Here is a 21,495-nt window from a genome sequence, read left to right as displayed (position 1 = left end):
CTGCCATGCCGTACTATCTACCTATCTATCCTGAAGTTGCGGATACGGCCGGACCACCATGAAGTTCCTCAGCCCGGCCTGAAGTCATGCCAAGGTTATTTCCGCATCAACCCAGTTTGTCAAGAAAATCTCACCCCTTGCGTCCGTAACTTTGTCTTTCGATTGATACGCCATGCTCCCTCGCAGAACGCCCCTAGTTACCCTTGTACATACCGGCCGCCCCTCACCAATACACCATCAAGCCGCAAAGAACCAACAAGGTACCCATCTGAACGATCGGCCGCATCTCTCCTGCATCAAGGATGGTAATACGTGAGATGCCTCTTCGGCCGTCCGTGCGCCCCATCATCCCCGGCCACGTCCTCTCCCAGCCCAAAACCCCCATCCTTTCGTCTCGACTCACAGTCCAGCTCCTGCGGCTCTAGCCCTCCTCCCATCTGCGAGCCAGCAGTCACGGCCACGGGCGAGTACCTCCACGGCTCCCCTCCTCGCGAATGATGCTGCGCCAACGCACCACCATCCCCACCACCGCCACCTGGACTCCCTCCTCCTCCACCACCTATTTGACCCACGCCCACGCCCATGCCCGTACCCAAGCCCAAGCCCAAACCCATGCCGGGACTCACCCGCACCCACAGCCTCCCCTCCGCATCCACCTTCGCCTGCGGCTCCCCCGAGCTGCCCGTCCCCGAGCCAGTGCCCGTGCCCGAGTCGGTCGTGCTGCTGCCCCCGCCGCCGCCTCCGCTCAGCCCCGCCGGCCCCGCCACCCCGGCCGCAGGGTGGTGGTGGTGGTGGTGTCCCGAGGACAGCGCGAGCGGGGGCGGAACCAGCTCGTAGCCCAGCTCTTCCCGGCGCAGGTCGAGCCACGACGACTCCGACCCGGTCCGCCGCGGCGGCATGCCGGGCTCGCCTCCGCTACCGCCGCCGCTGCCGCCGAAGCTGCCGCCGCTGCCCACGGGCAGCTCGGCCGGCGAGCGGGGAGGGTGGTGGTACCCGTTTCCGGGCGCGAACGCTGTCGTCGTCGTCGTCGCTACTGAGCTCGTCGCGGCGTGGGGGCTGTTCCAGCCCTGCGGGAGCTCGTGCTTCTGGTGGGTGGTGGGGAGGTCGTCGTTGTCGTTGTCGTTGTCGTGGCTACGGTGCAGATGACGACGGCGGCGGTTGGGGTCGCGGAGGCGGCGGATGATGAAGAAGAGCGCGATGCCGAGCGCCAGGGCGGCCGCGGCGCTGCCAACGGCGATGCCCGCTATCGCGCCGGTCGACAGGGGCTTGTTGTTGTTGTTGTTCTCCTGCCCCTGCCCCGGGGAGCCTGTTGCTGTGGTGATGGAGCGGGTTGCCGTGCGGGTGGGAATGCTGGCCTTGCGCGTCATCAGGACGCGCAGGTCGGGGCTGGCGAAGCCGGCGGGTGGCGCCGTCTTGGTCGCGCCGCCCCCTGCCGAGCCGCCGATGGCGCTCACGATGGGGTCCGGGACGGCGTACTCCGTGAGATTGGTGACGTAGATCTGCCAGAGCGCTTTCTCGCGGTTCTGCTCGCCGAGGTCGGCGTTGTGGAAGCCGTATTGCTCGGGAACGTCGCACATGTCGCTGGTTGGGAATGTGCCCCCGATGATGACCATCTGGGCTTTGTCGACGATGTTGCAGGTGAGCGAGTGGTGCGGATACTCGCCGGTCAGGTTGCCGTCGGTTGGGTACATCTTCACCCACTGGAAGGATGGGATCGTGAGGGCGTACACGTCGTCGAAGCCCGGGATGTCGGCGGAGATGCCCGCCCCGCCGTAGAGATAGCTAGAACAACAACTCCCATCAGTGGGATGCTCACACGGCCCTCCTCCGTCGCTCGGTGCACCACTCACACGTTATAACTCGACTGGTCAGGCGCCCAAGTCGCGCCGGCGCAAAACCGCCTCCGCATCGGGGGAACCGTTCCCGTGGCGTTCTGGGAATACCACTTGGAGCTGAGGACGTCATACAGAAAGATGGTCTCCATCGGCTGCCCGATCCAGGTGCCGTTTCCGTGGGGATCCTGCACGCCGCCGAAGTACACCAACATGCCGCCGTCCCCGACCGGGATGAACACCATGGCCCCCTCCGCCCGCCCGGTCGAGTCGGGACCCACGTCGGTCGACCACGTGTCGGTGTCCATGCTGTACTTGACGAGCCTGGACACGGCAACCGGCGGGCCGGCCCAGCCCGGCACCGTGTTGTTCGACTTCCACCCGCCGTAGTAGTACCCCTCGCCCGTCTCCGAGATGGAGACACCTGCGCCCCACGAAACGGCAGCGATATCATCCTGCGCGGGCTGCCCGACGGCGTCCCATCTGTTGTAGAGGGTGTCATAGGACCAGAGGGTGAACTGGGGCGAGGGCGGCTGTTGGTAGTACTCGCCGCCGAACAGGTAGAATCGCTTGTTGATGTTGTCCGCCCAGAGCGTGCCACCGCTGACGCTGGGGATGCTGGAGTTCTTGGTGAGGTTGGCGTAGAGCTGGGGCATGCGCCCGGCACCGGGGGTGTCGAGGTCATGGTACTGGAGTCCGGTGTCTTGGAATTGTTAGCTCTCGGGGTGGACAGGAAGCCATGGGCGACGTCTCCGGTCCCTGAGACGAGGACTCACTGGAATAGTTGGCCGGGTACTGCGACAAAGGGTTGTAATTGATAAACCCCCCATCGACATACAACTTCCTGTCAATCAGAGCTGTCTGGTGGCCAAACCGCCTGCAGAAGTTCTTGACCGGATCCAGCTGCGCCGACGTTCCCTGAATAAGCAAGAGAAGTAGTATCGACAACAATATCCGCCGAGACGTGGCATGGGACGCCTGCGACACCCGGTAATTGGCCCTCGGCCGGCCAAGCGCGCCGGGCCAAAGCACCGACAGCGGTGCCGCGTCCGGAGCGGAGAGCGTCATCTCGGGAAGCATGCGGAATCAGCCATGCTTTGAACGGCCGGGCAGCAGCTCACACACACAGAGAGAGAAGCTTGCAGAGACTCGGGGAGAGTCGACCGATGCGGAAGACAGAGCCGCGGGACTGGCAGTGGGGGAAAAGAGACTGAGAAAGGTTGTCCGGCGACGCGGACGACTGGGTCTCGACCACGCATGACGCCGTAATCTGCCTACTACCCCCCGGCGAGCGGGAGCTGGGCGCACTAGGACTAGTCAACGGGGTTACACAACGAGTCCTTCCTCCAGCCGCCAGCGCGATCGGGAGTGGCCCAGTCCGCCATGCAGGTAGTCGATCCGCTTCGCTCATCGGACTGCCCAGCTACTGCGCTAGGCGGGACTCGTGGCAGCATCCTTGTGGCGGTGAGTCGGGCTCATTTGGTCACGCAGCAGGGATTGGCTGGCTGGGATAACGGACAACAGAGTGGGAGGAATAACAATGGGCTCTCCACGAGCAGCAGCACATTCGCGAATATCGGAACTTGTCGTATTCCGTACTCGTGGTGCATTCGGGGAGCCCGCCTCACACAGCAATGAGATGACGAATGGTTGGGTGAACCAGGAGATAGTCGTGGACGCTGTGTTCCCATCATTCGCTTGTGGTCCAATAGGGGGTCATACTCTGGATCAGCTTCAGCGCCATTCTCCGAGAGCATGCATCTACCCCTGTCGGTCCTAAGGCTGAGCAGCGAACAAGCCCATCTGCCGACCTAGACTTGGCCGAACCGCTGGGTTGGGATGAGGACGCATCACAGACGACAGCGTCCGGTCGCTAAGCATCGGCCCATTCGAGTTGGCGATATGGCTCTGCGGCCAAGGTCAACCTCAGAGCCACGCCACCGCAGCCGACGAGGGGAAGGTGGACAACGTTAAGAAAAGAAGAAAAACCAGGATTCCTATCTGAAGAGAACGACAGATGGCTGGTCTTACACGGTATACAACCCTGGGATTGCGAGTGACATAAATTGCACCTCTCCCCCTCGCTCTTCCGTGACCTGCCATCATTGTTGAAGGCCGAGGACACCATGCTGCCCCCGAAGCAGCCCCAGGTGCTGGCCAAATAGACGATCTTCAAGCTGGCGAACCGCAGCGCTAGACGCGAGGTCGAACTTGAGGCCGTTTGCCGCCAGACCCGCCGACAAGCTCTTGAGGAACCGGTAAACCCTCCATGCTCCGTCGTCAAGGACCAGGCGGTTGGCTCTAACGCAGGCCCCGACGATTTCATCTCGGCACCTTGATACCATGGCGCGGCCCCAACCTGTCTGGAGAAGGGGCGCTACAATTCGTTCGACAAGTGCAACGTCCTCCGTTTTCCCGAGAGTATCGGCAAATTCCCGAAAAGGTTCGCTGGGCACCGTCAACGAGGGTTGCTCTCTCAACCGGCGGAGCAGCATGTGGACCGTGTGGTGGACATCATCGGCAATGCGATCAGTGACGCCCATGGAGTCGAGAAGACCTCTCGTCACATAGCCAAGTGGGGGCGCTTGTGCAGCCACTTGAGCATTGCCGGTCACGTCCGAGTCGTGAGGGGCGCCGAAAAAGGCCACGGCCAGGACATCCCGCTCCGTGATGCGCTTGGGGTCATACTGTCGAACTTCTGCTTGCCACTTCATTTTGGATACCCGGATCTCCTCCTTGACCCGCACCATGCGCTGGAACAGGGCGTCCATCTCAGGGTTGGTACCCCAGAGGTCCCTCTGCTCGATCTCGTCCTGCAGGGAGTAAGGACGGACGCCGGGGCAGTCGATGGCGTCAAGGTCGAGAACCAAGCGAGACACCTGGTAGGGTTGCTCGCGGAGCATTTCAGTCTTCCGCCTCTCCCGCCTTCGCTGACGGTTCGTTCTGCGGGCCCGAATTCGTTGCATCATGAGGATGCGACGCCACTTGGACCTGCCTTTAGCTGGCGGCGGCTGGACATGGAAGGGCAGCAGACGTTTGATGAGCCTATCGCAGTATTTCTTATACGGATCGGGAGGTCTGGGCGGTGCCAACTGTCTGGATCGTGCGGCTTGTGCGAGCCGTGAGGCTGATGACCGTGATGATTCGGACTTGCGCCTGAAAAGCCCGGTGCTGACGGAACGCTTCTGGCTGACGGCGACACGTTCGCGGTTCCGTAGTTGTCGGCGAAAGGAAACGGGTTGCACTGGCGGCCGACCGAGGGCTTCAGACAGAGGCCGACGGAGGGCGGCGAAGAGAGGTGGCGGCAACATGGTGATGTCTGGGTAGGGCGTCTGCAGTTTGCGGGACTGGGAGCGACCGAAGAATGAAGTTCTTCAGGGCGGAATAAAACTCGGGAGACACGTGGAAAGAGGAAGGCACGTAGCGGCACGTAGCAGCACGGAGAAATTGCTTGCGGAGAACACGAACAGCCAACTGTGTGGTAGCACAACATTGCGGGGAACAGGGGCACACGACTCGGCGGAGGGAAGGAACAGGGTGTTTGGTGCTGCTGGGTGGCAGGCTGCCCCGCACGCCTTGCAACAGCCGTGATTGGAAATTCCCCCTATTCCCCCGCACTTCCCCAATCTGCAAAGGATTCGTAACCAAGGGAGCCTTCCAGCAACCCACCCGCCTGAATTCGAGAGTCTCTCTCACCATCCTTCGTCGCCGGTGTTTAAGTGTGATGACACTCGGAACACTTACACACGTCCACGCGAGCCCCAGAAGCTTGGCGTCCGATCTGAAGACCCGTTAACGCCTCCACAGCACTGCGCTCCACTGGGCTCCACCTCTCCACGAGCGGTAGGGCTGAGCTTAACGTTAACTTTAGTTATCCGTAGCAGGTGGGTACTTGTGTCGTTAACGAACTTGCTTCTGAGGACGCAAGCATCCCATTCCAGGACTCGCAGCGAGCGCGGGGAATGGTCCATTATCGGACTCCAGGACGTCGACTGTGGCCTTCGCGAGCGCAACGGATTCGGGGGGCGCTTTCGATAGTCTGGCTACTTCCAGGCATCCGCAGCGATGGCCGTCGTATACGTCTCGCCGTTCTTGCTTGGCTCAGGCTGGCTATCGGCCCCTTGCTCAGGGCGCCTCTTAAGTCGTGAACTGTTTTCAAAAAGGGGCGTGTTTGAGCACAAACGGGGATGGCCAGCAGAGTTCTACGTATTAGATCTTTTCGCCCTTTTTTTTCTTCTCCCTCTCTTCTTCAATGGTTTTTCTTCTTAGATTTAGCATCGTAGCATTAGCGTTGGTCACAGTGCTAGGTTGGATCCTATGCTTGCTCCAGCAGGGAGCGTGTTTAAGGTAGCGCATCAGCTTTAGCTTGAGAGGCTTCGAGACGCTATATTCCGGACCATGTAGACAGTATGAACGCTGCTTAGCATGCGCATCTCCCAGGCTGCAAAGCTCACATGTCGTTGTGAGAAACCAAATTCGACTTTCAATTCATGCCTTACCTTATGCTTGATTGCTAACTCTTAAATTTCCCAACGTTGAGCAGTCGGTCGAGGCGGCTTATTAAGCGCCCTGCTCTCCTGCATCGCCAAGCCGGGGGCTCCTCGGCACTCGCATTCCGAAAACGGAATGCGAGCACGGTTTTGACATGTGCCTGGAGAACGTCGCCGCTCCGTTCCGCGGTGCTCGCGGTGGGAGGTCCTCTTGATCAATCCTCCATTCCGTCCCTGTGTCCGAACATTGCCGCCATTATCCCGGGCTTGGAAAGACCGGCGCGAGACGGTCGGGCAGGGAGCAGCAGTTGCTCACGAAGCCAAGTCATTTTCATTGCCACCTCGTGTTTTCGTGTTTTCGGGTCCTCGTTCGCGGTCGCGAAGAGGATTGCTGCGATATTTAAAGGAGAGACGGGGAGGTTCGCATTTATCTTTATTGGATTCGATACCGTCGCTTTCCAGAGTCGGAATCAACCTTTGTGCGTTGATCCGGTAGTTACTGGGTCGCACTGTCAACCAACAGACACCCCCCCTTTTCTGGCTAAACCCCTGAGTCCTGTGCCTGGAAAACGACCCCCCAGAACCGCGACAATGGATTCGCTGCAGGCCACCACTTTTGCAAATACGTTCCTCGTGACTAGAAACGGTGGGGGGCCCGTGTTAAGGGTCGTAGGACCCGAGGAAACTCGAAAGAAGCGGCCGCACCGGGTACGTCGTCCGGGGAAAGGGGTGCTGGATACTAGTCGGGCCGCCTCGTGGGAAAAAAGAAAAAAATGATGGCCATAATGGGAATATCATGCAAGTGCTAACCCGATTGGACGTCAGAAATCAAGGCTGGGCTGTATAAGATGCAAAAGACGCAAAGTCAAGGTGAGATGTCCGCACGCCCTTCCTAACTTCCCGTCCCACGCCCTACAACGGGCGGTTTGGGTGGGCTACCTCGCGTTTTAACAGCGGTTGCGGCAGTGTGACGAGGGCGATCCGTGCAGGAACTGTGTCAAGCGGAAGGAGACCTGCGTCCGAGCCAGGCCGTTGTCATCCAGCCAGGATGGGAGCGCTTCTCCGCCACCCGAGCTACCCTGGCGGACGCTCTCCGAGCCCGAGTGTGGCCCAATCAATCTTCTGCACATGGAGCTTCTGCACCACTTTGAGCAGCACACCGTCCACACGCTGCCGTTCGAACCGGTGTGGCCCCGGATGCTGCAGCTAGCCTTTCAGGTATGTATGTGCGGTGCCAGCCGCCCCAACTCCCTGCCCCATCTGCCCCCTATCTTTGCAAAGCTGACAGGGGGCCCGGGCGGGGCGACCCCTGAGCAGTCCCGCCAGCACACGTATCTCGTCAACGCGCTTCTCTCCGTCTCGGCCGCGCACCTCGACTACCTGGTCCCGAGCAACCCACGCTACCACCGGGCCAAGGACGTCCTGCTGGACAAAGCCCTGCGCGACTACCGCGCCGCGCTCTCGGCGCCCATCACGGCCGCCAACTGCGACGCGCTGCTCGGCACCGCCAACCTGATCCAGTTCCTCATGTGGAGCGACCTCAGCTTCATGGACGGCCAGACCCCGCCGGCCGCTGCTGAGGCCGAGGACGAGAATCACCATCCGCGCCCGCTGGATCTGTCGGGCGACCGGCTCTACTGGCTGTCGACGGGCGTGCGCCAGATCTTCTTCATGGCCTGGCCGCTGTTCCAGGACCGCCGGTCCGTCTTCGCGCACGTCGCCGTGCTCCAGCCGTGCATGGCGCTCGAGGACGCCGTCCACGCGCTGGGGCTGAACTGGCAGCGGCATGTGCGCGGGTTTATGGCGCTGTACGAGAACTCGCGGTATCGAGGGGGCAGGAACGCGTTTTGCTCTGCAGGGACGTCACAGACGCAGTCACCGCCTTCATCCGCGTCGTCGTCGTCGTCGTTGTCCTCGAGGGACGGGTCGCTGACCACCCCGATTACCGGTTCGTCCGCGTCCACGCCAGGTGGCGCCGGGAGCGATACTAGTATCGCGGCGGCGTACCTGGAGGGCTTGCTGCCGAGCCTGCCGTCGTCGTCGGCGCCGCCGTACAAGGTGATGACGCTGTGGCAGAGCTACAAGGAGGGCGAGGCCTACGTCAGGAGCGCGGGGGCGCACGACGAGGCGCTGACGCGGGCGGCGTACAGGCGGCTTGCGGCGCGTCTTGCGGTCGCTATGGCCTTCGTGTCGGAGGGGCCCGGCGGCGGCTGTGCGGCATCCGGCATGTCGGCGGGCGGGGTACCTGGTGGTGGTTGTCGCCGGCTCGAGGTGAGGCGGAGCGATCTGGTGCGGTATGTGACGACGATCCCCATGATGTGTTTCGGACCGCTGCTGGCGCTTATCTCTGGCGGGGACTCGCGCATGCTCGTCCTGCTGTTCCACGTCTATCGCATTGTGGCGGCGCTGCTACCAGGCGAAACATATTGGTGGTGTAGGCGGCGTGTGGAAGTCATGCAGGAGGCCATTGGGCGCGAGTTGCGGAGTAGAGGCTTGGAAGTGTGCCTCAGGAGACAAAGCGAAGTCTAGACGGTCTACTCCCTGTGCTGGCGCGGACAGGTGCACATCTCCACTCTCGAAACCCCGCGCTATCATAACTCGTCGTGCCCCCCGACCATGATCTTCACGCCGGGAATGCTCGCTGTCGACATCTTACGAGTCGCGGCCCGAGCAGGGCCCAGATCCTCGTGCGTAGTGGTCACCCCCGGCGGCGCCCACGGCTTGATACGGCCTTGGTAGACGTCAAGGGCCCATTGCTGGAGAGAGTCGGGGCTCAGAGACTGCCCCTTCGGGTACGGGTAGATGCGATCCTCGGACAGCTGGTGTACTGCCCCGGCAGGGAAAACATCGGGCTCGAGACCCAACTGGCTCATCAGGTCCGGAAACTCAAACGGGTCAACAACGACCGACGTCAGCGAGTCGTAGTAGCTCCGCGCAAATCGATATAGCGACTTCCGAAGCCGCTGCCGCTCGCTCTCTGTAGCGCCAAAGAGATAGACCATCGGCCATCCACGCTGCGTTCTGTCAGCCGTAGGACCAAAGTACGGCAGTGACGGTGATTTCCTACATCAAGCAGTCTCTGCCGGTTTAGGACAGTCAGCTCGCCGATGACGGCCCGTGACGCCTCCTTCACCCTGCCGCTCGTGTGTCAATACACAGTACTATACAAGTACATACTACCAAAAGGGCAAATAGGGGTTCCATACCACGCATCTAGCTCCTCTGTTGCTTGGAATCCCTTCAAGGTTACCGTATCCCCGTCGATCGGCTTGTAGCATATCACGGCGGGAGCCTTTGCCCCCTGAGCCTCGGCCACGACGGGGTCAGTAACGGTGCCAAACGTAAACTCGTCACGGTACCGCTCTGCCACACTTCTGAACATCGCAGCTGAGCCGTGGTCATCCGCGTCCAAGTACGCGACAAACACCGTCTCATCAGCGGTCTTGAACGTGGCAAGGCCATCTGCGTCCAGCCTTTCCGAGACGGCGGGCCGGGTGTGCCTCGAGATGAAGTGCAAGAGCCTGGGAGCGGCACCGGTCTGTCAGGGAATGCGCGATTCCTGAACCAACAACAGTGGGCGCTTACGCAGCACTCCGTCGCGGACCGCGGTATTGCACAGCTGGCCTATTCGATTGTAGCAGGAAGATGGCCGGGAACACCGTTGCCCCATGCGCAGCGCAACCTGCGTCCGGCTGGGAGCAGTCAATAGTTCAATACTCAGAACCTGCTGGCTTCCCTTGGCCTCGCGGGCAGCTGCGAGCCACTCGGGCTCGAGAGACACGCTGGCCGGCCTGGACCGGACGTCGTCTATGAGCATGGTGCAACACAATGGGGAACAGGCCGCGCCTCATCTTACTTACTCATCTGGCTAGAGACACCGCAGGGCAACAAACACCCTATCAGCTACTTGACACCCCACCGGAATAGTGTTCCGGATAATGAGCCCCGGAAACTGGGGGCATATGCTTACCTTGACCACTGGCTGATGGTTAACCTCAAACTCGCCGTCGTTCTGTGTGTCCTTTAGGTCCTACTCACAAGCAGCCAGAACGGCCCCCCCAGCCTCTACCGCTCTCTGGAGCTCCCCCATCGAGGCATGCTCCCACGCCATAACTGCCCTTTTTCCCAGGAGGAGCAAGGCGGCTGCGCGGACCCACGTCATCTTGGGTTCCCCAGGGGCTAGAAAATCAGTGCCGGATCGTAACGGGTTGGAAAAGCAGTTGTTCAATTGCTCGTAAACCGTTGGAATAAGTAAATGAGCGTTCGACGAAACAGAATCAAGCAATCAAGGCAATGTGTGAGGTCGGTGAGGGGCCCCACAGAGACGTTAACCAACGCTCACATTCACTCTCAAGCTAAGCCAAGCAAAACCAAGCAAGAGCACAACTCGTAGCCCAAATGGGCTCTCGCCTTGTAAAACCAGGTAGGATACTCAAGCAAGGATTGGCAGATTATAGCAGGCTCTGTAATTACTCAAGTATCTACTGTGGTAACATCACACAGTACATACCTAGGTACTCTGTCGACTCACTCTCGCTGCCACAACCGACCGTATAGGTGGTGCCGCTCGTGGAACAATGCCATCACCCATTCAACAGGTGAGACTTCATCGAGCGGGATCTCTCTCTCTCTCAAGTCTCCGTTCTTAGTTAATCTGTATTCTTCGCAAGGTCCAACCACAAAACGCCCCGTCTTCCCTCCACACCGCCCAGCTATATTAGACAGTCTACCGCGTAGCGAAACCGACGAAACGACAAACACACATAGACACACACACACACACGAGGAACTCAAAACGCAACCAGAGCGCCTCCTCCCATGGTTTAAAAAAGCGCCCCCTTTTCTTGTCCCGTCCCAGCGCCACAATGCCATAGCTATCTCGAAGCTTGTCCTGTACTTCTTAGTAAATAGGTAGAAAAGCAACACCTCAAAACACCCGTCCAAGCCCTCCCCCCCCCGCGTTCTGCGAGAAAAATGCCCAAGCCCCTCGGCCTTCAGCGAGAAAAATGCAACACGGCGCAAGCGCAAAATGCAAATATCCCATCCCCACCCTATCTGTCCCCAGCGAACCACGAGATAGATGCTGTTCATCCACCGCCCACACACCAAGCCCAGACCGCCACGGCTGGCAGCTGGGAACCGCAGATGCTTTACCTTTTACCCCCCTAACCTAAACTCGACAAAAAAAAAAAAAAAAAAAAAAAAAAAAAAAAAAAAAAAAAAAAAAAAAAAAGGCAGAAAACAGAAAACACTAGCCCACCACCGGTTGGTTCACTTCTGCCCAACCCCTCCGCTCCGCCCAGACAGAGCCAGCCACTACAAACAAACCACTATATCCCGCGCTAACACACCGTCTCGCTATATCCCATGCCAACACACCATGTCGCAAGTCGCTTGCGCTCACCTCCCCGCGCCAGCAGCACCCTGCCGGCCCTTCTTGCCCCTCGTAACCACCATGTCCGGCGCAGCCGCGGCCGCAGCCGCGGCCGCCGCCGCAGCAGCAGCAGCCACGGCGGCCTCCTTCTTCTTGGTCATCTTGCGCGGCCGCGCCGGCGGCGGTTCCTGGCTGTGCAGGTGCCCGATCTCGTCCAGCGCCATCGTGTTCACCCAGTTCATGCACCGGTACGTGGGCGCCGGCGCCGGCGCCGGCTCCGCGGCTGCAGGCGGGGGCGGGGGCGGCGGTGGGGGGCCGGCGATGGTCGTGACGCCCCTGCCGCGGGTGCTCATCCTCTTGTTGTTATTGTTGATATTGTTGCGGCTGCCGTTGACAACACTGCTTCCTGCTGTGGAGGCCGCGGCGGCGGCGGGTGTGGCTTCGCCGGCGTTGTCGCCGCCCTCTGTTTTCTCCTTTTTCTCGTCCGGCGGGGCGAGATAGGCCTTGCGGTTCTTCATGTTGGTGACGATCTTATCGCGGTAGTTGACCAGCTCCTTGCGCAGTTTCAGCTCGTTGGAGCCGCGGACATCCAGCCAGGCGATGAGCGCGTCCACGTCCTCCGGCTCGGAGTAGTAGCCCCACTGGCAGGCGTTGAACACACTGGTGGCGCCCTCCTCGAGCTTCTTGCGCTCCGGCACCGTCATGCCAAACTTGGCCCTGTACTCGTCCTGGTACTCGGCCTTCATGTCGATGTAGCCCTCGCGCTCGAGCTCGTCCGGCCCCTGGACCCAGATGCACCCGTTGGCGTAGCCTGCCGACGCGGTCGAGCTGTCGGGGAGCCCGCCGTAGGGCATGCCGTTGCGCTCGAACCAGTAGTACCGGTTCCAGAACCGGTCTTTGCCGAGCACACGTGTGCGCGGGCAGTCGGCCTCACGCAGGTCGTTGTCAATGACGGCAATCTCGCGCTCGCACTCGGCGATCTCGTCCTCCTTCTTCTGGATGTCCTTGAGCACCCGCTGGAATTGCTTCGTCTGCTTCGGCACCTTGGCCGCCGCCTCAGCCTTCTCCTTCCGCTCTTGCTCCTTCTCGGCCTTCCGCTTGCGTTCCGCGGCGCGGTCGGTCGCGCGCCGCAGTTTCCTCGCCTGCCCGTCGTCATCCGAGTCCGGGACCTCGTCTGACGTGTTGGCCGGCAAATCTTCGGCATCTGACATTTTCACATCCCCGTTGGTCTTTGCCGGCTCGAGCGGCGGGCTTGGAGGAAGGTTATCAGGCAACAGAATCTTGCGCTGGTCATTGAGGTTTTTGAGCTCCTCGATCCTGCGGAAATGTTAGCACAAGATGCTTTGAGGCAAACGGAACGCCCTTCACTCACAATTGCTTCCTCCTCCTCTGCCACTCAATCTTCTCTTTCCTGTACCCGGTCATCGTCTCACTGCAATCCTCCATGTACCCGCGGATTGCCTTCGTCTCGGCCGTCAGCATGCAGATGATTTGCAATGCCTGAACGCGATAGTTGACGTCGAGATTGGCGTATCTCTGGCGTACTGTCTCCTGGGAGGGCTCAATGTCAATCGGGACCAGCTGTTGAAGGAGTTCCTCGCAGCTCGCCTTCAGCCGCTCGTTCTTGGAGAGCTGGTGCAGCAGGCCAACCATGATCAGCTGCCAGCCGCCGTCCTTGAAGTCCCGCTTGCTGAGATGCTCGATCCAGTCGTAGCCACGGAGCACTTCTTCAGCCCGGTGCTTCGGCGCGTCCTCGGCCTCCCGCATCTCCTTCTCCGCCGCCGCAGCCTCCGCAGCTAGCCTCTCCGCCTCCATCTTCGCCAAGCTGCTCCGGGTCGCCCGACCCGAAGGTTGCGGTTCTGGTTCCGGTGTTGGCGCACTGCTCTCATCCTGCTCGTCCTCTTCTTCCTCCTCCTCATCCTCCTCCTCGTCCTCCAGTTCCGGGAGCTGAATCTGTACCTTGCCACCTTCGGCCTCGGAGGTGACCAAGATCTTGAGAACCGCACAATGTATCTCGTCAAAGAGCTGGACGGGGACTTCGTCGGAGGCCACGATCATGGCCTCCACGTAGTCGTCGAAGGTGAACGAGTCCAGCTTGAATATCTCGCAGTAGACGTTCAACGTGTCCCACGTCTCAAGCAACGGACCTACCGACTTCATCAGGATCTTGTCGCTGAAGGGCGACTTGGCCTCGGGCCCGACGCTGACTGGCGTGTCGCTGCACATGTACTTGAGCTGAGGCCGAACCAGCCCCCGACGCTCGACCTGCAGGTCCTCGATGGGATACTTCACCGGCGGCGGGGGTGGTGTCGGCTCCCGCTGCCTGACAATCGGCGGCGGCTCCTGGCCGCGGAATGATATGGGGAACTGGAAGGGGTTGCCGGGCAGCGGCAGGTGGACGAACTGCCCAGGCTCATGCCCTCCAAACGTGCTGTGCTTGCCCTTGATCGCATGCTGTTGCGCCTGGAGGGCCTGCTGGGCCTTAGACTTGTGACTCTTCGGTGCAGGCTTCAGCTCGGGCAATCTAAAGCCGGTGGGGCTGGAGGGCCCAGGGGACGCCAGGGCTGCTGGGTCGAACTGCGACGACGCCTTCTTCTGCAGCTGCAGCTGCTTCCGCTCGAGGAGCTTGTTGTCATAGCGCAAGTGCGGCGGGATGCGCGTATCGATGTGGTACTTCTCCGCCACGTCGTGCTTCACCAACCATGGGGCCCCGTTCCAGGCTTCCCTGGTCACCGTCTTCTTGATGAAAGAACGCAGGACCGCTTTGGTAAACACCTTTCGGTCGCGGAAGATGTGCGAATCGTCGACCACGGCCTCCTCGTCGGGGCGCTCGTCCAGGCTGACGAAGTAGCGCGAGAAGGGCGGGGTCACACTGCCGTCGGGCAGAACTTTGCTGCCGAAGCGCGTCTTGTCCCTCACGACGCCGTGGAGTCTCTCGCCGCCCAGGATGTGTACCGTCACGGCCTCGCCCGGGTAGTAGTCGTTCTTAAACTCGTCGTATATCTGGTCGACGAGCGTGTCGATGCGGGACACGGTTTGGAATTGGACGCGTCGCAGGATGGGGCCCTTGAGCGCCTCGGGGAACGCCTGGTCCACCTCGGCGGCGCCGGCGAGCTAGCATTGTGCCCTTGGTTAGAGAAACAGCCCTAAAGAGGTAACAAAGAAAACAGGGTACAAGAGGAGCGTCCGGCCTACCTCGCTTGACAGCGCATCGAAGAAGGTTAGACCCGAGTGGCCTGTAATGGTGCAGATAAAGCGTTTCTGCCCGAGAGTCAGTCCGACGCATCCTTGGCACGACTTACACAGCATATGAGGAGGGGGTGGGGGCTGGCATTACCTGCTTATAAAAGTCCATCCTGGAAAAGTGTCAGCTCAACTGTCTCTCTCGACGGGCTTTCTCATGGTTCCCAAGCATGCGAGGGCATTGGGGTGAGTACGAACCGCTCCAAGTAGTCTTCATATGTGACGAAGACCTCGCCGGTCTCGGGAATATGCCAGACCTACGCGCCAGGGATGCCAGTCAGTTCTCAGCTGCGGTCAATTGGGTGTATTAGCGGCTGGGGCAAGGACCAAGGGCAACGGACCTCCTGGTGCTCATCTTCGATCTGGGGCACGGGCAGGAACTGCACCGGCTTGCGCTTGAAGAGGACCTGAGGGAAGGGTCAGCGGGAGGTCCGAGATTGGGGGGGTGGGGGAGAGGGGGAGACCAAGGTTGGTTGGTCGCCGGGAAGCCACAGCATACCATGCCGACTGCAGACCCAAAAAGTGCTGCGAGGCTGATGTCTCAGCCTTGCAAGAGCTCAATAAGAAAGTAAGGCGTCTGGCCCCGAGTTGCGACTGTCAAACGCGGTGGTGCGGGCGGTTCAAGACGCGTTGTGGTGTCTTGAGGCCCGTGTTGTGGCCGCTGGTCGCGGTCCGCGGCGGAAGTGGGTGGAGAGAGGTCAGGGTTGGGGTGGGTGGCCGCGCCTGGAGGGGACCCAAGCTCGCGGAGAGCATGCAAGGCTGACGATCGGTTAACGCCGGTTTGAGATGGGTGCAGATGTTGTCTCGCTCGTGTAAGTGGCTCCGAATGCGACCTGGCGCGCGGTGGTGGACGCGGGCTGCGCGTGGGAGACGTAAGGTCGAGGGCGAAGCGGAGCGAGGAAAAGGTGAGTTGTGCGGGAGTGAGAGGAGGAAAAGTTCAACAAGGGGAGGGAACGGCAAATGGGGAGGGACCTGCACGGGCTGGCAACAGGTCCAATGTTGCTGCATGTGGCATCCGGGACCCGCCAGACAGGGTACCGGGTTCGCTCCACCTCCGACCAAAATGGGCTCCTCCTCGTCCACAACCCCCCGACTCCCCCGGGGCATCTCCTTCCTGCAGCCAACCCGCCCGACATGCACGCTTCGCACACGTTCTTATACTCATTTTGTTCGCCTCGACGAGCGCTATCCGCAGCTGCTTGAAGCGTGCGAATTGGACTCTTTTTCAATTATCTATGGTCAAACGAGTGCATGGCAAATTTCATTTTCCCAGGGTAGGGGTCCGCTAGCCCAAAATGACCCGGAGGAAGGGGCAGACACGCACCCCTTCGAGATCCGCTACGTTAGAGAGCACTACCACAAGCGCAGCCAGCACGGCCCCCATCGACTACTGTCGGGCACCGCTGTTGCCTGGATTGCCAGCATCCATCCGAACAGCGGGCTCTCTTTGCTCGCCTGGCCACATGCCCCGTCTGGTTCCGCCTCCGGCTGAGGTTTTGATGTTGACATTTGACGATGTGGACTCGCTCGGATCCATCGACACACCTGGGCTGGGGTGTACAGACCGGCGCATTGCTCATGGAAAAACCCTGTGCATCCAGTTTTGCCTTCCCAACTTCTAGGACTGAGGTTGAACGGGTTGCTCCAGTTTCCAAGGAGACGGAATGGAAGCAGTGCGTTCGAGGAGACACGAGCTTCTTGATCTGCATGCACGCCGCGGGTAATTCCGTGTAAGTCGTCGTGGAGCGCAGCCAACCACACTCTAGCGCCGCATCGTCACCTCAGTGCCTATGGCCTCTCTAGCAAGACCATTGATGCACCCATGTTCTGCAAGTCGGTAGCAGTTTGCTGGGCGCAGCTGTTGAACGTGGGTGCTAGCTGGACAGCTGAATCCTGTTCGTTGAAAAAGCCGCCTGTCCAGAAACGTGGGGGGCTAACGCAAGGCTGACGACCCGACAGGTATGATTTATGCAACGCTCCCATATTCTCCGGATGCAGCCTTGCAGATAGATGCCTGGTAACTCAGGTATGAAGCTTCATTTTGGGGTTGCTTAAGTGGTTACATCAATCCTATAATAAATGCGCTGGTGTACTTACACTGCTGAGTACCGTGTTGGCGCGAGATCGATGCAGGACTACCCTCCCTCCTTCATCATTGGCCAGATCATAAACAAGCATAGGGCGATTCGAGAAGAACAATTGACATTGTTTTCTGAGCACAATCCTTGCCGGCCAAGTGAGGTACTTCTTTGCCTGCCGGAGATGGGTGGTCCCAAATGTATGTCCCCTGCGGGTCCTCGCTAAACGCTAGCGCCGCGGTGGCAAGCCCTGGGCCAATGACGTTCATTTGCCGGCCGAAACGAAGTTGCTGTGGAAAACACGCGGAACGCTGACTCAGCGTTGGGCAGCCCGAGTCATTGTTGGGACAGAGGACGACAATGCCTCAAAATCTGGAAATCGACAATTCTTGCATCTCAAACTTCTACGACGTATATTTTTGTATCTCAAACATCTATGATGTAAAATGCACCACCATGAAGCCCACCCAGCTCCCGACGACCCCTATCGCCGAGTACGAACTGGTGAACATGAGGGGCAAGAACTCGTAGCTTTTACCGAACAAAATGCCATGCACAAGGGAGCAGTACGCGATCAGCGGGATGCTGACGGTGATGTAGAGCGTGCTGAAGCGGTCGAATAAGAAGAACCTCGGCCGGCTGGACGCAGGCGCGAGGCGATCGAACGCCACGAGGAATAGGATGAGCCAAAACACCGTGTAGACCGTCTTGATGGGAAACTCCGCCGGCGTAAACAGGAGCGGGAACAACGACACGTGGCTGGCAACCGCGAGCGGCCGGAACGCGCCCAGATACCGCCTGTCCTTGATGGCGATGAGGCTGAATGGAATGATGACCAGGAGCACCGCCTTTTCGTGAACGTGCCAGCCGAAGAGAAAGGAAGCATAGCCGCACAGCGTGAGGGCGCCGATGAAGTTGTCCCACGTCGGCTGGATAAAGAGTTTCAGTAACGGGATGGCCTGGAAGAGCAGCGTCAAGGCGAAGCACACCCGCGGTGTGACATCCGGGAGCACCGCAAACGACGTGTCCCCCACCAAGCCCCGCGTCGCGCTTTGCAGCGCATCCGCCCTCACCGGCAGGCCGATGCGAGGCGCCAGTGCGATCAGGACGCGGTCCACAAAGGAATACATGGCCCAGATGTTCGGCGCCCAGTAGGCATGGCAGAGACCGCGCGAGAAGGGGAAGAGCCGGCTCAGAATCTGCGGGATCTGGCCCTTGAGCGCGAAAGGTCCGAAGGCTGCGGCGAAAATCGCCGCAATGCCGGCGCCCAGCTTCACGCAGTTGAGAAACTGGATGCGGAAGATTGACTTCGGGGAGAGGCAGTAGGCCCTCAGAAGGAAGACGAAGTAGGCCGGCGCGAGGTAGAGGTAGATGTGCTTCATGCACAACAAGGCGGCGAACAGAAGACCGCTCCACAACAGCGTCGATCTCTTGCGCGCCAGCACCAGGGACGCAATGAGCATGCCGTACATGCAGCCGTTGTACTGGAAATGGATGTGGTCGATAATGAGGAGACCGGGGGAAAGCAGGACCGAGATGGCGGCGGCCTGCGCTGCTCGCTTGTTGGCCCCGTGCGACGAGTCGACGAACCTGCCGATCCGTCAGCGATGAGTGCACACACACACCTGACTGCTTTTCGCCGTTCCCAGGCGGGTTTGTCCTACATCTGGAGCGCGTAGACTAAGAGCAACTCGGTCGCAATGACGCTAAACCTCTGGAAGTATATTGTCTGCCAGCTATCGTACTCGAGATTGTACACCCGGAGCATGGCCGGGTCGACCAGCTTCGCGACCTGCGACAAGATCCACTCGAAGTAGGCGAAGAAGGGCGGATAGTCGAGCGTCCATTCCGACGTCTTCTCGTAGTACCACTCCCACAGAGGCAGGCTGTTGGTGATGGCGAGCCAGTTGCGGTGGACTTCGAAGTCGGTAGACTTGCTGTCGGACGCCAACCACTGTCAGCAAGCCGAACCGGGCGAGACCGAGTGCGGCGGGCATGCCGAGAGCCGCGGGTGAGGAGGGTGTTGAGGGTGGAAGCTCACTAGGCCGGGAAGAGCAGGATCTTGAGTGCAGCAGCCACTATCGCGCATTGCGCGAGAGACGGGGGTATCTCGGCCATGGCCGCATGCCGGGAATGCTGCAGGCTGCCAGCGACACACGAAATCGCAGGCTCTGCTGCAAGTGAACCCAACTGCGTGTCGTCGGCTTGGACGTTGAAGCTTCCTTCTCAAGCTTGGCAGGTTCGGCAAGGCGCGCCGTGTAGGAGTGTTACCGTTGACTGTGGAGTCAACGCCAAGAGCCAGCCCACATCCGTTGCACTTCACTGCGGGGCGCCACAGGTGGCATGCTCAAGCCACAACACAACCTCCCCCACGGTGCCGCAAAATTGCGGAGACAGGCGATTGGTTAGGTAACTTTAACTAACGCTGCATAACTCTTGTGACAGGCCCTGTGGGAGCTGGTGCACAAGCAGCTCTGCCTCCGCCAACAAGCTCCGGCAGGGGTACGGCTGTTTGAGCACAGGTGTTCTCTTCCGGAGGCTTGGCATTTCGGAAGCTGTGTCTCAGGCACTGAGCCCGCAGCTTTCAATTTAGGAGCTTTCAATTTAGGTTGTCCAGATTTTGTGGCAATCACAACCTATGCCGTAAGAACCTAGACTATTGCTTTATTCTTTCACCTACCCCTTCCGAGATTTTCTATTTTGCAGGAGAAATTTGTCCTTGCTGTTTTGGCGGCTCTTGTTCCCGTCGTTTCGTCTTTGCTCCACATTGGCCAAAAGCCGCCGGCCGGGGTTGACTCGTGAAGAGCTGCAAAGTGTCCTCAACTCCGACAGCTGCGGAAGCTCTGTCCCATTCTGCCGGAAACTAGAACCGGGAAACCGACTCCCCAAACTAATAAATAATAGCTTGTCCCTGCGCTTGCGCTGTGGCTGGCGAGGTTGCCAGTCCATCTCCCACTCTTCTGTGCAACTCGCTGGCAGCAACTGTCCAAGATGCGCTTGCCGCTGAGCTTCGCCGCGCTTGTGGCGGGTCTGGCCCAAACGCAAGCGCAATACCTCATCAATGAGCTCAGCTTCGGCTATGGCAGCAGGTATGGCTTCTCTCTCGAGCCCAGGTCGGACAAGGATGCCCGCTGATGCGCCGCGTGCTCCCACAGGATAAGCCCAGAAGGATCGCAGTCAATACCCAATTTTGCCCTCCAGGGTCGCCCCAATGTGCCCGAACTACTGTCGAACAAAGTGATTCTCACCCCCGTGGCGCCGGGGAACCAGCGCGGCGCGGTGTGGGCCGACAAGCCGTTGTACCCCCAGAACTGGATCGCGGACGTCGAGTTCCGCGCCAGTGGCCCGGAGCGCGGCGGCGGCAATCTCAACATCTGGCTGGTACGGGATGGCGCGCACGTCATCGGGTCCGATAGCGTCTACACGGCGGGGCGGTTCGAGGGGCTGGCGCTGGTGATCGACCAGCACAGCGGGTCCGGGGGCATGCTGCGCGGCTTCCTGAACGACGGCACGACCGAGTACAGGACGCATCACAACGTCGACAACTTGGCCTTCGGCCACTGTGCCTTCTCGTACCGCAACCTGGGCCGTCCGACTCAGATCAAGCTGCGCCACTCCGAGAGCAAGTTCAGCGTCGAAGTGGCCGGCCGTCTCTGCTTCGAGAGCGACAGGATCCGCCTCCCGAGCGGCTACAACTTTGGCATCTCGGCCGCTTCCGCCGACAACCCGGACTCGTTCGAGATCTTCAAGCTAGTCGTGCTCACGGGTGACAACAGCCAAGCCGATAGCTCCAACAATCAGCAGGAGTCGAATCAGCAGCAGCAGCAGCAGCAGCAACAGCAACAGCAGCGCATGATCTTCGGCCGCTCTGGGCAAACCGTGGTCGAGGACCCCTACGACAACATCATCCCCGACGCCGAAGCCGATACCATCACGTCGTCCAAGGCCCAGTTCGCGGACCTGCACAACCGGCTGCAGTCGGTCAACCACCACCTGTCGAGCATCTTCCGCAGCCTGTCGCAGAACGCGGCCGTCGACGAGCAGCGGCACGCCGAGGCGTCCGTCATGCTGGGCGAGATCAAGGGCCTGCTGACGCGGCTCGAGAAGCTGGAGGTGCTGGAGCACCGGGTGAGCGACGTGGAGCGCGAGATGCGCTCCATGCGCCACGAGATGGCCGGCCGCCTGCAGGCCTCGGAGAACTCCATCAAGTACCACGTCGACGACAAGCACGAGACCCTGGCCAAGAACGTCCAGGCGCACACCAAGTCCGGCCACACCCGCCTGATCCTCGTCGTCGTCGGCAGCCAGATGCTGCTCGCCGGCGCGTATGCCATGTACAAGAGGAGGAAAACGTCGCCGAAGAAGTATCTCTGATGGCTCCGCAGGGAGAGGAGGAGGGCTGGGGCGAAATGGAATGTCCGGTGTAACTGGAGCGGGATTGATGATGTTGTTTGTGCTTCATGATGGGATGCTGTATC

General features: G+C 60.1%; 7 protein-coding genes across 7 annotated transcripts; 2 read left to right on the top strand and 5 right to left on the bottom strand.

Annotated features, from left to right (window-relative positions):
* Nucleotides 1-1,166: 1,166 nt before the first annotated feature.
* On the bottom strand, nt 1,167-2,900 carry THITE_44329 (uncharacterized protein; the record flags this gene model as incomplete). The annotated part of the gene is made up of 3 exons (XM_003655531.1): nt 1,167-1,782; nt 1,851-2,535; nt 2,609-2,900. Coding segments are annotated over 3 exons (1,593 nt in total), but the record flags the coding sequence as incomplete, so codon positions are not given.
* Nucleotides 2,901-3,751: 851 nt separating this feature from the next.
* Nucleotides 3,752-5,409, bottom strand: THITE_2119414 (uncharacterized protein). Its single transcript, XM_003655530.1, has one exon. The coding sequence runs from the start codon at nt 5,141-5,143 to the stop codon at nt 3,935-3,937; it is 1,209 nt and encodes a 402-aa protein (XP_003655578.1). The 5' UTR covers nt 5,144-5,409; the 3' UTR covers nt 3,752-3,934.
* Nucleotides 5,410-6,913: 1,504 nt separating this feature from the next.
* Nucleotides 6,914-8,851, top strand: THITE_121911 (uncharacterized protein; the record flags this gene model as incomplete). The annotated part of the gene is made up of 3 exons (XM_003655529.1): nt 6,914-7,030; nt 7,289-7,540; nt 7,916-8,851. 3 exons carry the CDS (start codon nt 6,914-6,916, stop codon nt 8,849-8,851), a joined length of 1,305 nt encoding a protein of 434 aa, XP_003655577.1.
* Nucleotides 8,852-8,882: 31 nt separating this feature from the next.
* Nucleotides 8,883-9,347, bottom strand: THITE_2119411 (uncharacterized protein). Its single transcript, XM_003655528.1, has one exon. It carries the CDS (start codon nt 9,322-9,324, stop codon nt 8,914-8,916), a length of 411 nt encoding a protein of 136 aa, XP_003655576.1. The 5' UTR covers nt 9,325-9,347; the 3' UTR covers nt 8,883-8,913.
* Nucleotides 9,348-11,722: 2,375 nt separating this feature from the next.
* On the bottom strand, nt 11,723-15,358 carry THITE_42718 (uncharacterized protein; the record flags this gene model as incomplete). The annotated part of the gene is made up of 6 exons (XM_003655527.1): nt 11,723-13,013; nt 13,069-14,810; nt 14,892-14,957; nt 15,034-15,052; nt 15,138-15,196; nt 15,281-15,358. Coding segments are annotated over 6 exons (3,255 nt in total), but the record flags the coding sequence as incomplete, so codon positions are not given.
* Nucleotides 15,359-17,363: 2,005 nt separating this feature from the next.
* Nucleotides 17,364-19,276, bottom strand: THITE_2119409 (glycosyltransferase family 57 protein). Its single transcript, XM_003655526.1, has 3 exons — nt 19,059-19,276; nt 18,682-18,954; nt 17,364-18,607 (listed from the first exon to the last, which is right to left on the bottom strand). The coding sequence occupies exons 1-3, from the start codon at nt 19,133-19,135 to the stop codon at nt 17,452-17,454; spliced, it is 1,506 nt and encodes a 501-aa protein (XP_003655574.1). The 5' UTR covers nt 19,136-19,276; the 3' UTR covers nt 17,364-17,451.
* Nucleotides 19,277-19,840: 564 nt separating this feature from the next.
* Nucleotides 19,841-21,476, top strand: THITE_2119408 (uncharacterized protein). Its single transcript, XM_003655525.1, has 2 exons — nt 19,841-20,106; nt 20,173-21,476. Exons 1-2 carry the CDS (start codon nt 20,009-20,011, stop codon nt 21,389-21,391), a joined length of 1,317 nt encoding a protein of 438 aa, XP_003655573.1. The 5' UTR covers nt 19,841-20,008; the 3' UTR covers nt 21,392-21,476.
* Nucleotides 21,477-21,495: the final 19 nt, after the last annotated feature.

Source organism: Thermothielavioides terrestris, chromosome 4 (genome assembly GCF_000226115.1).
Source record: "Thermothielavioides terrestris NRRL 8126 chromosome 4, complete sequence".
In the NCBI taxonomy this organism is placed as follows: Eukaryota; Fungi; Ascomycota; class Sordariomycetes; order Sordariales; family Chaetomiaceae; genus Thermothielavioides; species Thermothielavioides terrestris.
The sequence above is the reverse complement of the archived record's forward strand: the minus strand, read 5'-3'. Positions and strand labels throughout refer to the sequence as shown.

Coding starts and splice junctions, on each gene's coding strand:
- THITE_2119411 (XM_003655528.1), bottom strand. CDS start 9,324: ATGGTCTATCTCTTTGGCGCTACAGAGAGCGAGCGGCAGCGGCTTCGG.
- THITE_2119409 (XM_003655526.1), bottom strand. CDS start 19,135: ATGGCCGAGATACCCCCGTCTCTCGCGCAATGCGCGATAGTGGCTGCT. Junction 18,955..19,058: donor ATCCTGCTCTTCCCGGCCTA/GTGAGCTTCCAC, acceptor GGCGTCCGACAG/CAAGTCTACCGACTTCGAAG. Junction 18,608..18,681: donor TTAGTCTACGCGCTCCAGAT/GTAGGACAAACC, acceptor ACGGATCGGCAG/GTTCGTCGACTCGTCGCACG.
- THITE_2119408 (XM_003655525.1), top strand. CDS start 20,009: ATGCGCTTGCCGCTGAGCTTCGCCGCGCTTGTGGCGGGTCTGGCCCAA. Junction 20,107..20,172: donor AGCTTCGGCTATGGCAGCAG/GTATGGCTTCTC, acceptor GTGCTCCCACAG/GATAAGCCCAGAAGGATCGC.
- THITE_2119414 (XM_003655530.1), bottom strand. CDS start 5,143: ATGTTGCCGCCACCTCTCTTCGCCGCCCTCCGTCGGCCTCTGTCTGAA.